We start from the raw sequence: 13,906 nt of genomic DNA, 5'->3' as shown, positions 1-13,906 counted from the left end.
CCAGCAAGGTGCAGGGCCTGCTCTCCGCTCTCAGGCCCTCAGGACCAGTTTTCCCTTCCACCACAGGAAGCAAAGAGCAGGGCTTTGGGGGAGGGGATTCTCTCCCTTGCCCACAGCACCCTATGGCAGATAAGGGTCCGGCCAGACTTCCCACACTCCCGTTCTCAGGGTTGGTTCACTAATATTGTTTTAAAAGACAACTTTTACTGTTTCTTCTGCTTGTAACAACACTGTTGAATCGCTGTAAAAAGCCTTGGAAGAACTACAAATGGAGTCTAGAGATCCTCTGACTCACACCTAAGTCTGAGGCTGCTGTAGCCTCCCTTTGCCTAGCACAAGAATTCCTGAGCCTGTGTGGTAGCATTAGCCATTAATCCAAGACTTGAGAGGCAGAGGTGGGGGAACTCTGAATTCAAAGACAGCCTGCTCTACATAGTGAGACCCAGTGGTTTTTTTTTAATCGAGGAGGTAGGTATTTGCTATTTCAGAGGAGCCCCACTGTTGCCTGTTACAGAGATGGAATTTTAAACCCAAGCCAGCCAGAATTGAGTAGTTGCCCTTGCACCCTTGCAGGCCTCTCTGTGGTCCCATTGATTGCAGCTGGGCCGGAATCCTCTATGGTGGTTGGATGGCTGGAGCTCAGCTGCTGCTTCTTGGTGCTAAGGGTTGTGACATCTTGCTGTGCCCCTGGGGCTGCAGGTACCAGCAACCTTGGCTGGTTGACTGGCGGGACAGACACCACACGTGGATAAGTCTTGGCTGGTTGACTGGCGGGACAGACGCCACACATGGATAAGTCTCGGCTGGTTGTCCTTCAGGAACTCACTCCTGGAGTATTTTTGTCAAACTATGAAAGTAAGTTCTACTGACCTGCCCCCAACTAAGGTAGAAATGATGAAATTTACTTTTTCTTCTGGATAATGGAGTTACTTTTTTGGCTGGATGCATATGCGATATTCCTCTGTTGCTCTATTTCTGTAGACACATCTCTGTTGTTAAGTCAGATGTTTCATAAATAAACCTGATTATATCAGAATAAAGTTCTTCAACAATAATCATAATATACCTCATAGACATATACAACTATTACATGTTAGCTGCTCTGATTTCACCCTTACTCATTGTCTGCATGAACTGGAATAGTCTTCTGTATTCCATAAATATGTAACTATTAAAACACCAAATTTTTAGATCTAGCTTAGTAGTTAAAACATTTGCTCTTGTTGAAGATATGGGTTCAGCTCTGAGCATTCGCACCGTGGCTAACAACTACCTCTTAACTCCAGTCTACGGAATCTGACTTGCTCTCCTGGCCTCTGAGGGCACAGGCATACATACATACATATATACACATACATACAAGCGAACACTCATACACATAACAAATCTAAAAATAGATGGTAAAGACTTGTATTTCAAGGCATTTAAAAATTTATAATGATAAATCTGATAATTTGGTTGTTTAGCTATTCCACATAGAGAAAATATGCTAAAGACTGGTTCAGATTTTTTTGAATCACATCTGTCAGAACATGAACAAATTCGAAATGCACAACCCGTGCACAGATACAATAAGATGCTGAGGTGGGGCCCATGGGAGTGAGATGGCTCAACAGGGGAAAGTGCCTGCCGACAAGCCCGGCGACGTGGGTTCGATTCCTGGCCTCGCGTGTCTTAGAAGAGAACTGACATCCACATATACGCCCTGGCACCCATGTGCTTACACACACACACCAAATACACAACAGTTGTAATACAAACTAAAGCATTATCCTGAAGTATTCATTTTATTAATACTTATTAATAACACAAACGTGAGATGTTTATAATAAAACACATCAGTATTGAGAAGTTCTACAGCCTGGAGGCCATCTCTGTCCTGTTTGTCTTTCTGACATCTTCCCAGCCACATCTAATCTTCATTATCTTCCTCCTCAAGCAGGGCAAGGAGAGCACGGCTTTACATATCAGGACCACAGTTGGAACGACAATAGCTATCATAAAAGTCGGAGGCGTGTACCACACAAACTGATTGATATCCACCCATTTATTCCAGGCAAAAACCAAAGCGTGCACTGTGCCCAGAAGAAGAGAGACAATTCCTAGTTTGCTCTGCAAAAGAAAATACATTGTGATCCTAAGTAAAGGTTGATTCAGTAATAGTCGATTCCACCCCTATCCCCTTGGGACTTGTTCTGCTGCTTGGAAATCCTTCCATTTATCTAATGCTATATTCTCAACACGGTCCATCCACACCTTTCTCATCACACGACTTTTGGGTAACTGTTCTTGTTTCTAAGGTAAGTTGAAAAGTCACTATCTTTCTCTTAGGAAGTGGTCAACAGCTCTCTCTGTGCCTTCTCTGCCATTCTGCTTAAGACAGCTTTCTTAAGGTGTTTCTGCTTTATGGGTGGCAGTGGGGCTCAAAACCAGGGCCTCGTGCGTGTTAGCTGAGCACTCTGTAACGGGTCAACATCCCGGATTCATTATGACATTTTGTCTTATTGATTTTATATTAACTCTGCCTACCAGGCAATAAATAAAATTGGACACTGTCTTACAGCAGGGTCCTGGTGGGAGCAACACAATATTTTGAACATGTTAGGTGTTCAATGAATATTGCTGATTGACTAAAGGATACTGTAAAAAAAAATCAATCTGACCTCAGTGATCTTTATCAACTGATGTTATTCTAATTATGTAAATGAATAGAAAATGGACTTTATGTGGTGTGTATGTGTACAGTTTTCCAATGAATCATTTTTTAATGCCAAGCAAAAGGTTTTAGTAAAGGAGGCTGGGAAAATAATTGTAGAGGTTTCCCTTCACATAGAAAGCAATCATCCTGATGTTTGTTACAAGGTCTGCAAATCTACCACTTTTTTTCTTTTTCTTTTTCTGATGCCCTATGCTGGAAAAAAAGAAGAGGAATAAAATCACTGGTCCACGTACATAAGAGAAGGTCTATTGATATCACAATTGTAAGTTCTAGAGGACGCTAGAAAAAGTAGTGAGGAAAACCTGAGGCCAGTCAAAACACTTGTTCTTTATATATATTTGAGACAGGGTCTCCCTGTGTAGTTCCCATTAGTCTGGAGCTCACTATGTAGATTAAGGTGGCCTTGAACTCATAGATTTCTATGTTTTTAATACATTATATATTCTGATAGGATGGAAGAAACACCGGGAATCATTTCAGTGATTGGACAAAATAAAGATATGAAGAACAACTTCAATTTGTTGAAACGCTTTGACATTAAACAGAGAGAAAGCTGTCCAGAGCTGTCCACTGATAGACTTTTGAGACATTCTGGCAAGATTCTTCTAGATAACTATTATTGGAAATGATCATTAGTCTGACAAAATGAAAATATCTCAACTATTCAGCTGTAATCTTATCCCTCAATTAAACAGCTAGATTTTTATTTTTGGTATATGAACTGTGTAGGTAAATTGGTAGTGTTACCAAGTCTCCGACTCCAGGTGAAGTTTCTAGGTTAGTAACTGGAAATGCTCTTGAGTGTGTGGATTAACTTCCCCAAACGGGTATTATCTACTTACAGCCCCAGCCGCCAGAGAGGACTTGCCAAGGTGCAATGCCCAGATTCAGATTAACACCGAGAAGTATTGCTCAGTGCACACGTGACAGAAAAGCAATGTCAGAAAGTATTTCACGAGGGAGACAAAACTCCATGGTTACTGGCTGAACATGAAAATCAGAAAACATTTTTTTTTTTTTTTGAGAGAATGTGCTACTGAGTCTAAGGCATGTGGGAATAAAAGAAACTTTGTGGCCTTATCAGAAGGCCGTGCTGTCTCTCGGAGACACATATGGACATGTGGAAGAGACGGGGAGAACACCTCACTGTGGGGAAATCTCCAGAACTACCTAACCATACAAGTTAAGAATATGACTTGAAAACATTTCCCAGTTCCTTATGACTGAATTAAGTTGAGCTCCTTGGCTCTTGCTGCATGGAGCCTTTTTAAGTGTGGGCCTCTACCTAGAAGCTGTGTGAGTTCATGACAGGATTCTGAATTCCAGAAATATTTTGAAAGTTCAAGTGATTAAGCTAATTTAACTGTAACTTAGAAAAAGCATCTTTAAAAATGACATAACAGAACTAGGTGTGGTGGCTCATGCCTGTAAGTTCTAGGCTATCCTGGGTTATATAATAAAATCCAGGCTAGCCTGGGTATAAGTGTGAGATTCTATCAAAAAAAAATTAGGTATCAGAATACATTCAGTCAATAAAATTTTGTACTTTAGAGGAAGATTTGTTTTTCTTCTAGAGAGCATAAAACTATGTGTCTTCAAAGGCATTCCTAAAGTCAAAGGATAGAAAAAATAATGTTTTTATTGGGGAGACTAGTAAACAGTTGACATTCCTCAAACATATTTATAGTTATTGGATGGGAGCAGCAAATTGTCTAAAATGTTTTAGATGTGAGAAACAATGTTTTTGTTTTAGTAATGTCTCTTATTTATGTCTCCAAAATGCATTCGACAATTTAAAGAAGCCAAAGAAAAACTAAGAAAACATTATTAAAGGAAAGAGTATGGGATCTTTACTACTGGAAAACATTATTTTTCTAGAATAAATCAATATATTTAATATTCTAGGGTCACCTTTACACATCACTTACCTGAATATAGTGAAATTCTCTCCATGTTAAAGCGTCACTCACAGACGGGATAGACGTCACAGCCAGGAGAGCCAGGATGGCCAGTCCCACAATCCCCAGGGACACGTAAATCTCCATTCTCCAAACATCATGCTCAATCCAGGCATCCTCTTTGTTTTGCTGAACCTAAGTAAAAGAGGAACGCAGCCAGACCTGTTGATGAGTGGGCTTATCTGATGGCTAATTCTGACAGAACCAGAGAGTGCGTGGGAACTCTGGGAACAAGCAGAGGGTAAAACAACTCGTCCTTGCAAGGTCACACTGCCAGGAAGCCAAGAGCGAAATATGACCCTGTCTTTGCAAAGTATTTTTATACTGAAATTGCTATTTATTTTCAGATAAAAAATACTCCTTGATATAAGATGACAGATGCTCTTGAAATCACAGTAACAATTTTTAAAAATGAAGGATAATCTCTTAAGAGTGTCAACAGGGGCCTGGGATACTACCGTTAGTACAACAAGAGGGTGTTAATTCATTAGGTCATTTGAACCTTTCAGTTTGTTAACCTCGCAGCGTGACACCTCCTACCTGCTTGTATGCCCAGTTGAGCAGCTTGTATCTATAGGAGCGCCTCATTGGGTAAGACAGGCTATAGAGCGCGTGCAGCACAGCGAAGAAGAAGCTGAGGAGCCCGCACTGCTTCCTTGCCAGCATCCACCCATCTAGCCACGGGGGGAATTTCTTGTACTTGGTTCCATTGCGAAGCTGCACGACCGCGGCTAGGACGCCTGGCAAATAGACCAGAGCCAGGAGAGTGATGGCGACCATCGGCAAGACTTTGTTGACGACCAGGATTGGGATCTTATAAAAATATTGTTCACGGGACGTTACTAAAGGGTAAATGATTTCCCTCAGAACAGTGTACAGGAAGGTCAGAGATGATACAATGGCAGCGATTTTAATTGGCAAGCGCCAGTTTGGGAAGAATTCCTGCGTGTGCTGAAGCTCAGAGGGGCAGTCAAATGCGTCGACGTGGACCATGTGCGGCAAATGCGCCTGTCTGGTCAGCATGCTGGTCTCTCCCGTGTCCCGAGACTACAAAAGAAAGAAAGGGGACATCTTAATGGAAAAAAGCAATGGATTTCTTTCACTCTAACTTCCTGCTCCACCACTGTGCTTCTCAGTGAATAGGGCACTCAGAGACTTGCTTGGGAATACCACTCAGCTATGGTACAGTCTGGGTATGACTGACCAAAGGTGCACCTCGAGACACCGGTGTACTTCCTCCTTTGTGTCTGAGACAGACTCTCCTGTAGCTCAGGCAGACCTTCTGCTCCCCACATAGCTGAACTCACCCGCCAGGTTCTGTGTGAGTGTTGCCACCAAACTGGGTTCCAGTTCTCTTTAAAACAAAAGGATACGTGCCGACACACTAAAGCGTCGATAGCCATGTCTCGTGAAGATTTGAAATAATGGCACAATCTTAAGAAGCCAAAACGAAAAAAAATCGTTTTTTTTAAAAAATTCCAATTTTCTTTGGCAAAACCAGCAAACTAGTATATCATATTAGGTGTTCTGCAATCTTTCTGTTGGCTCCTGGGCACTTATGCAGAGCAGTGATGGTAAATTCAATAATTCAGATGCAGAGGATCAGGAGGAATAGGGTCGTTACCAGTAGAGAAAAGCACGACTTGGGGCTTCCGCGCAAGTGCACACCGCTCTGTCCACCGCGTTTCGGGTAGTCAGTAATCTCAAAGAAGGCGGGCTGAATCATTTGTCATTTCCACAAAGGACACACAGCAACAAACTTACAAAACTCAAATTAGGACCATAGAGTGTTCCATATTGTGTTCCTTCATGAACCGCTGGCTCCAGTCTTCATTTTCGTAGCCCGACGTGTGCCGAAGGAGAAGCCTCCACTGCTTGTTCCGACGGTCACGGTTTATCTCACTCATTGCATTTCCTGCAGATCCCATAACTCCCGGTGATGGAGAAGGACCTCTCTAACTCATCTGGATTCTGCTCTGAGTCAGAAAGCACGGTTCTACCCAGCGTCTTTCTCATTATTCCACAGTGGAAGGAAATAACCTCGGTAACGCCTGCGTGCTAACACAGCTCACCTGAATTAGCCGAGAACAATTTTCTGGCTAAGAGTGAAAATTAGGGTACAGCAAGTAAGAGCGCTTACTTGAAAAATGAAAATGATTTGCCTTACGGGGTTATTTTTGAAGGATGTATGCTTGTAATTCTTAATCTTTTCCCCCCTTTGAATAATCAATAATCTATTATAATTGCATTTTACATATTTTACATATTTTAAAAACGTAAGTATTTGGAACCGAAAATTCCTAACACTTTTTCAAATGTTGTAGTAAGAAACATCTAACCCTTTAAATGATTCTGTGCATGAAAAGATTTATCTGTTTAAACTCTGAGTCATCGTCCACGTGGAGGTCTCTCCTGTGAGCTCCCACAGTGCCTATGAAAATGTTTACAAAACCACCAGTAAATGGGACATCGTAATTTTTGTTTTTAAACTTAGAAGCAGAGGTGTTGGAAAGGACTCTGGAGATGATCTAGTCCAGTTCCTTCACTTCATACAGAAATACAAGACCTCAGATTTTCAGGGACCCAATGACAGCTATTCAGCTAAGCCCAGCTAGCCAGTCAAGTCAGCTCAATCATACCACACTGCTCCGACTCAGGCCAGCTTCAGCCACAGGCACCCGAGCGCAGAGACCAGCAGACGAGAATGGAATGCACTTTCTCAACACTAGCAGGTTCAGAATACGCTTGAAGTGTACATAGATTTTAATTATTAGCGATAATACTCATTATTTTACCGAGTAGGTGTCATCTTCCAGATTTCTCTCAGGCTTCATTTTCCAAAGTTCTTCTTGCTTTGTAATATTTTTACCGATCTCCATGAATGTTACAAAATAGTATGGCTTCAGCTACCTAGGAAAATAAAAAAAGTCTATTCCATTTATGATAATTTTGTTTGATGGAATAATATTATTCACTTTAGAATAAGAGATGATAGGTACAACTAAGGGTCAAATAGTGAAAAGGCTGGACATTGAGAGTGGCGAAGCATTGATGCCAACTGTCTGTTCAATGGATGGCCTATACCTATAGGAAACACAAAGGATTGGCTGTTACTTTTTACTGCAAGAAGACTTAACTCCAGACTCCCAGTTAGAAGAAAGTTCATTCCCCTTAAGGGTAAATGGAATCAGGAATGCAGTCTTCAGTTTTGACAATAATGTTATCAATGGAGGCTTGAGGTAGCTGATACAGGACTTCAGGAAGACATGTTTCACAGGCTTTCTAGGGTTGAAATCTGAGACAATAATTCACTTATTTGTAATTTGAAATGTTCCCGAAGGCAGTGAATGGAAGAGACAAGATTATTAGGGTGAATCCCAACAGTTGCTTCAAGTTGTATTGTATTGTCAGAGTGCCCTTTGAATAAGTCCTGTTGGTAAAACATGTCTGCTCATCCATTTCCAGTGGGGTGCTGAGTTGCATTCAACTCCATGGAGAAGAAACTAGTAAAAAAAAAAAAATTCCCAAACAAAGACAATTATTCCTTAAGGGCTTTCATGAAACCAATCCAGGCTTGGTTCAGCCTTTTTTATCCAGGAGAAGCAGGATGTCATATTTATAGTGTCATTTCACTTGTATTTTAATAAATAAAGCTTGCCTGAAGATTTGAGAGTTAATCAGCCCCACTGGTCACCCTTACAGACCAGGCTGTGGTGACATACACCTTTAATCCTAGTAGCCACACTAGGTTGCCATAGAAACCAGGCAGTAGTGGTGCACGCCTTTAATCCCAGCCCTAGAGAGGAGTATAAAATGGGAGGAGACAGCTCTCAGACACAGTCTCATTCTGAGGATTCGCAGAGGTATGATCGCCATTTGGGACTGAGGTCAAGGTAAGACCCAGTGGCTGGCTGCTTTGTTTTACAAATCTTTAGGTTAACCCCAGTTTCTGTCTGAGTTTTTATTAATCATGCTTCATATATTATCCATTATTCTGAGTGAGCTCTAACATCACTCCTAGGGGATTACACCTGCAATTTGTACTTTGTCAAATGCAAGAGGAAAACAAGTTAGACACACAACAGCTATGTTGCTGGAAATCATTCCGAACACTTTGGAAGTCTGGACCACCTGGAACACTCTACTAAGTGGAAAGTTATTTCCAGGAAAAGGTTGTTAATACTCAGAATATTTTCCATGTTTTAAAGGTCAAGACTTTACAAAGAACAGAGGGATCACCTTTCCTTAACACCATCATTTTATAGTTAAGGCACTTTGGGAAATATTTCCAGAATTACCTGTCTTGAAACATTCACGATGAGAATATAGGTTGAGCATCCCTCCTGCAAAAACCGCAAAATTGCCCCAAAGTGCAAAACTGGAGTCTTGGTGTGGTAACACAAGTGGGAAATTCCACACATGGCCTCATGGAAGGCCATTCACTGAATCCCAGGAAAATAGTAAATATATATGTCGTACACTTTCTAGATAGGGTCTCACTATACAATGCTACCTGACCTGGAGCTTGCTATATGGAGCAGGCCTCAAACTCAGCAAGCCACCTGTCTCTGCCTCCTGAGCGCCGGAACTAGAGGCACATGCTGCCACCTCAAGCAGTAAGTGCGTTATAGAACATCATCCTCAGGCCAAGCACAGACATACGAAGCCTGAATGAGTGTCCTATTCAAACTTGCATCCTATCCTCAAGATACCTTATTGTGCTTATGTGACTATTAGACTTCCGGTTGCAGGAAGATGACCCAGGGTTAATTCCTGTGATCACACCTAGTAGCTAGGATGGAGCCAAGTCTAGTGGGCACATTAAGTCCTCTTCTAATATCCTCTCCAGGAGACAGAGAATACAGAGATACTCTTAACATTTTGTTAAGTTATGGTGTGGGAGAATTGTCTGTATTCTGTCAATCATGTTTTAAATAAACGCTGATTGGCCAGGCAGGAAGTATAGGTGGGAAAGCCAAACAGGAAGTAGAAATGATGCAAGGAGAACAGAAGAATTCTGGAAAGGAGGAAGCTGATTCCTCCAACTCCTGCCCAGACCACCGAAGCAGCGGGATGTGATCTGCCCCACTGAAAACAGGTACTGAGCCACATGGCTAACATAGATCAGGAAAATGGGTTAATCAAGATGTGAGAGTTAGCCAGTGAGAGGCTAGAGCTAATGGGCCAATCAGCTTATAATTTATGGAGACCTATGTGTGATTTTCTTTGGGGCTAAACAGTTGTGGGGTACTGGGCGGGACAAAACCCCAACAACAAACAGGACCCTCCATGTTACAAAGTTAGGGTTGTATAAAACTACCATGCCACCCTCTGTGTAAGCTGGAAGACTTCTTCATTTGAACACAAGAACGCCAACACAGAAAAACGAAGTAAGAAATAAAGAAGGACCAGTCCTGGTGGCTGGTGGCAATAGTTTAAGTATTTAATAGTTTAAAGTACCTGAGACCAAATCTTGGATTTCTAAAATACATCTTAATACCCCCCCCCCTTTTTTTGGTTTGTTTGAGTCGGGTGGTGACCATTGTTATTTGAAATTTTTTGGGTAAAGTATACGCCATTCAAGAAGCACTTAGAAGGCCAAGCTCACATAGACACTAAAGAGGGAAAAGAATGAGACTTACAGTCTTTCAGGGACTTTCATGCCATTTGGTAAGTTTAATCCATATTATAAAGAGTAGTTTGGGAGGGGTGTCTAGGACTAGAGGAGCATGCGTGTGATAAAACACAAGAAACGACTGACCAAGGTTAGAGCGTATTTTAACTCCAGCGGTTCGGTATGGTAAAGAAAGTGACGTATGCATAAATCTATAGTTGCTCACTGTTAATTCACGAAACGCACTGTGAACAATGGCGTCAGATGAGGAAAATACAAAGTTAAATGAGAAGGCCTCAAAAATCTTTGGTTTAGGACAGGCAAGCACTCCAGCAAGAACTGTGTGGTCATGCGGTGCCTCCCTTTTAAAGGACAATGGTTTACAGACGGATGGTGGCTCGGGAAAGGAAGCAGAGGAAATGGATGGGAACTCCTTTCTATACCCAGTCCTGTGCCATGCAGCGAGATGCCAGTGCTTGCTGACAGAGAACCACTCCATGGAGATTCTGGGTAGAGAGCCAGCGTGGCCCCTGGAGGTGCCCAGCCACTTGTTTGCACGGTACGGTACCATGCTGAGGAGCAAGGCCAAGGAAAAAAACGCCCATGTCAGTAAGGGTGATTGCTGACTGCGTGCCCAGAAACCAGGAAAACAAAATACCAGTTAAATAAAACATGCTGGTTTCCATTAGACAGCAGGTCAACACATAATTGAAGTTCGGCAGGAGGAAAGGTTATGTCAGACTGCCCAGCCATCTCAGCAGGAAACAGCGCAGAGGGAGGTGTCAAGCACTCCAGGATTTGACCCAGTATCCCACCAACTCTTCCCCATTAAGAAGTGAAGCACAGATTCTGACATGATTTCTGTTTTGCTGAACTAGGATGGCAAATTTGCTGTTCCTGCTAAATATTGACACAGCCCAACTGACTCATGTTTATGGCCAGGGGTTTAGAATCCGAGAAACCCAATGACTGGAACACATTGTGGGTGGCAGTGTGTCCTATCTTGGGGACTTTCAAACGCGTTTTGGCTTTGCCACAGTCCACTATTGGGAGACGGGGGTATTTTTCACAGTGTTGATTCTTAAAGCATTGCTCTGGACATTAATGCAAAATGAATTCCCTTGGTTAAATACTGAGATATGGACACATCCCTACCCTAACCGAACAGTGAGACCAAATGCGAAGGGTACTTAAATTATTTGTCTAACAAATGCCAGTCAGTTGACTTCACCAGAGTAACTTTTTAAAAGCCTTGACTGACAATTTTGGAGAAAAATCCGAATCCCACCCTGGTCCCGAAAGACCGGTGTTCCAAGGATTTAGGATGAAAAAATTCCATTAACTAGGAAACCAGAAACCCAAACAAACAGCACAAGGTACCAGCCATTCATTAAGCGATGCAAACTCGAGGAGACTTTGCCAAGTTGGCAAACTTACTATCTGAACCCAACCTGACTGCAAACTTGACCACTATCCTAATCCCAAGCCCTAGCGCCAGGGCCTCGGAGTCCAGCTCCCCGCTGGGGCCGCCGAGGGCGGCTCAGAGCTGCGCTGACCCCTAGCACCCTGCCGGCTCGCGGGGACCTCCCACCCCCATGCACCCCCTTCCCTCCCCCAGGCCCGCAAAGTTTCTCAGGGCCCGTGGAGACGAGGGGCAAGTGCCCTCCCTGCGAACCACACGAGGACTCACCCGCTCCTCCGTGGGACCCGACGGCGAGCCGCTGCTGGGACTCCCAGCCCACGCGGAGCCTGGTTCCCGCAGCTCGCAGCCTGCGTCTCAGACCCCGCCTCTCGGCCGCCGTCGCACAGCGCCCCCTGCCGGCCGCCGGCGTCTGCTCACCCGGGGTCGCTCGGGCGGCCGTGGGTGGCGCCCCCGCAGGGGCGTGGACTTGGCCTTTGCCTGACCCTTCTCAGGCTCCCACCGGCGGGCGAGTTCTCTGCAGCACTCCTGGGCTGCACCGGGCGAAACTGTCACCCGGAGGGCTTGCTGAAAACCGACTGCCGGGACCTATGCCATTGGGGATGAGGTCTGGACGGAACCTGGAGTTGTGGATTTCTCCTGTTCCTGCGTGCGACTGCAGGGATCCCAGGTCTCCATCTGCAGGGCAGCGCTCTCGCTGAAGCATATTAGCTTCTCTGAGAACCAGCGGTTAGTACAGCCGGAGAACGAGTCTGAGTTTGTGAGTGACTTTCACCTCCTCATCCCATCCTCAACTCAATCAAGTATTAAGACCCAACAGGAAAGTTACCGTCAGTATCCGAAAGTTTCAGAAGGAGAACATGTCAGCGGGATCTACTCCTCGGAAGTGGAAGTCGACTCAGTAATTACTGACTGAGTTCTCAATTGCAACATCTCGGGAATTTCGTGCACAGCGTTTTCAGAACTAGTCTGGTTAGGAAACGTAAAGCAAAACAAACTCCCAGCCATTTCTCGCGTGATCACCCTATATCCGCGGGGCGCCAAACACTGCATGTTTTGTTTTATTATTTTATTTCCATTGAGACAGGGTCTCGCTATGAACTCTGGCTGGCCTGGAACTCACTATGTACAGCATCCTTTATTCATTCATTCATACTAGGTCTGTGGAAGAATGTTCCATGTGGCCATTTGAGGATAGCTAGGTGTGTGTGTATGGGGGGCGCACACAAAGCAAAAGGTGAAAGGCGTTCGAAATAAACCAGTAATGCGTGAGTTCTGCAGCAGAAACTAACTTTACCGACTGAGCTGAGTCTACGCCCTGTGGATTAGTTGTAACGTGCCCCTGGGTCACAAACCTCCCATCTTACAGAGATTCCCCCTACCTCTGCCTCCTGAATGCGGGGATTTAAAGGCCTGGTCCACCACGCCTCACTATACTGCACATTTTAATGCTCTTTATACACTTTTTTTCGGAGTCACTAACTCAAAAAAAAAAAAAAAAAAGTTCTGTAAAAAAAAAAAAAAAAAAAAAGAGGCCTTTGAAGATTAAATTATCCTGTGCTGACACCTTGTGGTACAACTAGACACGTGCAGCTTTTATTTCTAACGAAGGTAGAACTCATTAAAACCACCTTTAGAGAAAGGGCTGGTTAGTGGATTAAGACCCAGAATCAAAGAGAAAAAGCTTTGTTTGGTTCCTAGCATCCCCACGGTCACTCCACCTTCCTCTCTGGCTGCCAAAATCTTCAGAAAAAAGTTTCATAAAGCACAGGCTAAATAAATTAGGTCACATAAGTAAGTCTGTATACCCAAGTCGCAGCAACACACCTTTACTACCTGTATATATGTATGTACTTAGTATGTACTTATTGTAGGCATGTGGATGAAGAGGAGTCCAAAATAACCCCGTAACCCCAGCTCCAGGGACTACCCTTGCTTCCACCCTGTGAGCTGTGCAGGCTGAACTCGGATGGAAACTGTAACTCACGAGGCAGAAGAAGACAACTGCACTTTAGCAACTGGGCTGTGTCTCCACCCTGTGTATTGTCTTTAAGGTGGCCCTGGGTCAAGAATTCCCCACATAGTGATTTGATGAACCCACGTGCCTTTGAAGAATAGGTCTGGCCCACTGGACACCTTTAGACGGCCAGTTTAGTAATGGGATAATACGCTGTGACAGGAAAAGTGGAGAAGAC

General features: G+C 43.7%; 1 protein-coding gene across 2 annotated transcripts; it reads right to left on the bottom strand.

The window, feature by feature from the left end:
- Nucleotides 1-1,852: 1,852 nt before the first annotated feature.
- On the bottom strand, nucleotides 1,853-12,654 carry Steap1 (STEAP family member 1). 2 transcript variants are annotated; one of them, XM_050139697.1, is made up of 5 exons: nucleotides 12,541-12,654; nucleotides 7,473-7,587; nucleotides 5,218-5,724; nucleotides 4,648-4,812; nucleotides 1,853-2,112 (listed from the first exon to the last, which is right to left on the bottom strand). In XM_050139697.1, the coding sequence occupies exons 2-5, from the start codon at nucleotides 7,554-7,556 to the stop codon at nucleotides 1,855-1,857; spliced, it is 1,014 nt and encodes a 337-aa protein (XP_049995654.1). In that variant the 5' UTR covers nucleotides 7,557-7,587; nucleotides 12,541-12,654; the 3' UTR covers nucleotides 1,853-1,854. The 2 variants fall into 2 exon arrangements, with proteins under 2 accessions (XP_049995654.1, XP_049995652.1); XM_050139695.1 differs by lacking the exon at nucleotides 12,541-12,654 and adding an exon at nucleotides 11,982-12,112.
- Nucleotides 12,655-13,906: the final 1,252 nt, after the last annotated feature.

The sequence above is a fragment of the Alexandromys fortis genome, unplaced genomic scaffold (genome assembly GCF_014885135.2).
Source record: "Alexandromys fortis isolate MF-2015 unplaced genomic scaffold, M_Fortis_MF-2015_v1.1 scaffold_38, whole genome shotgun sequence".
NCBI lineage: Eukaryota > Metazoa > Chordata > Mammalia > Rodentia > Cricetidae > Alexandromys > Alexandromys fortis.
Note: the sequence above shows the minus strand (reverse complement) of the source record. Positions and strands in the feature narration are given on the sequence as shown.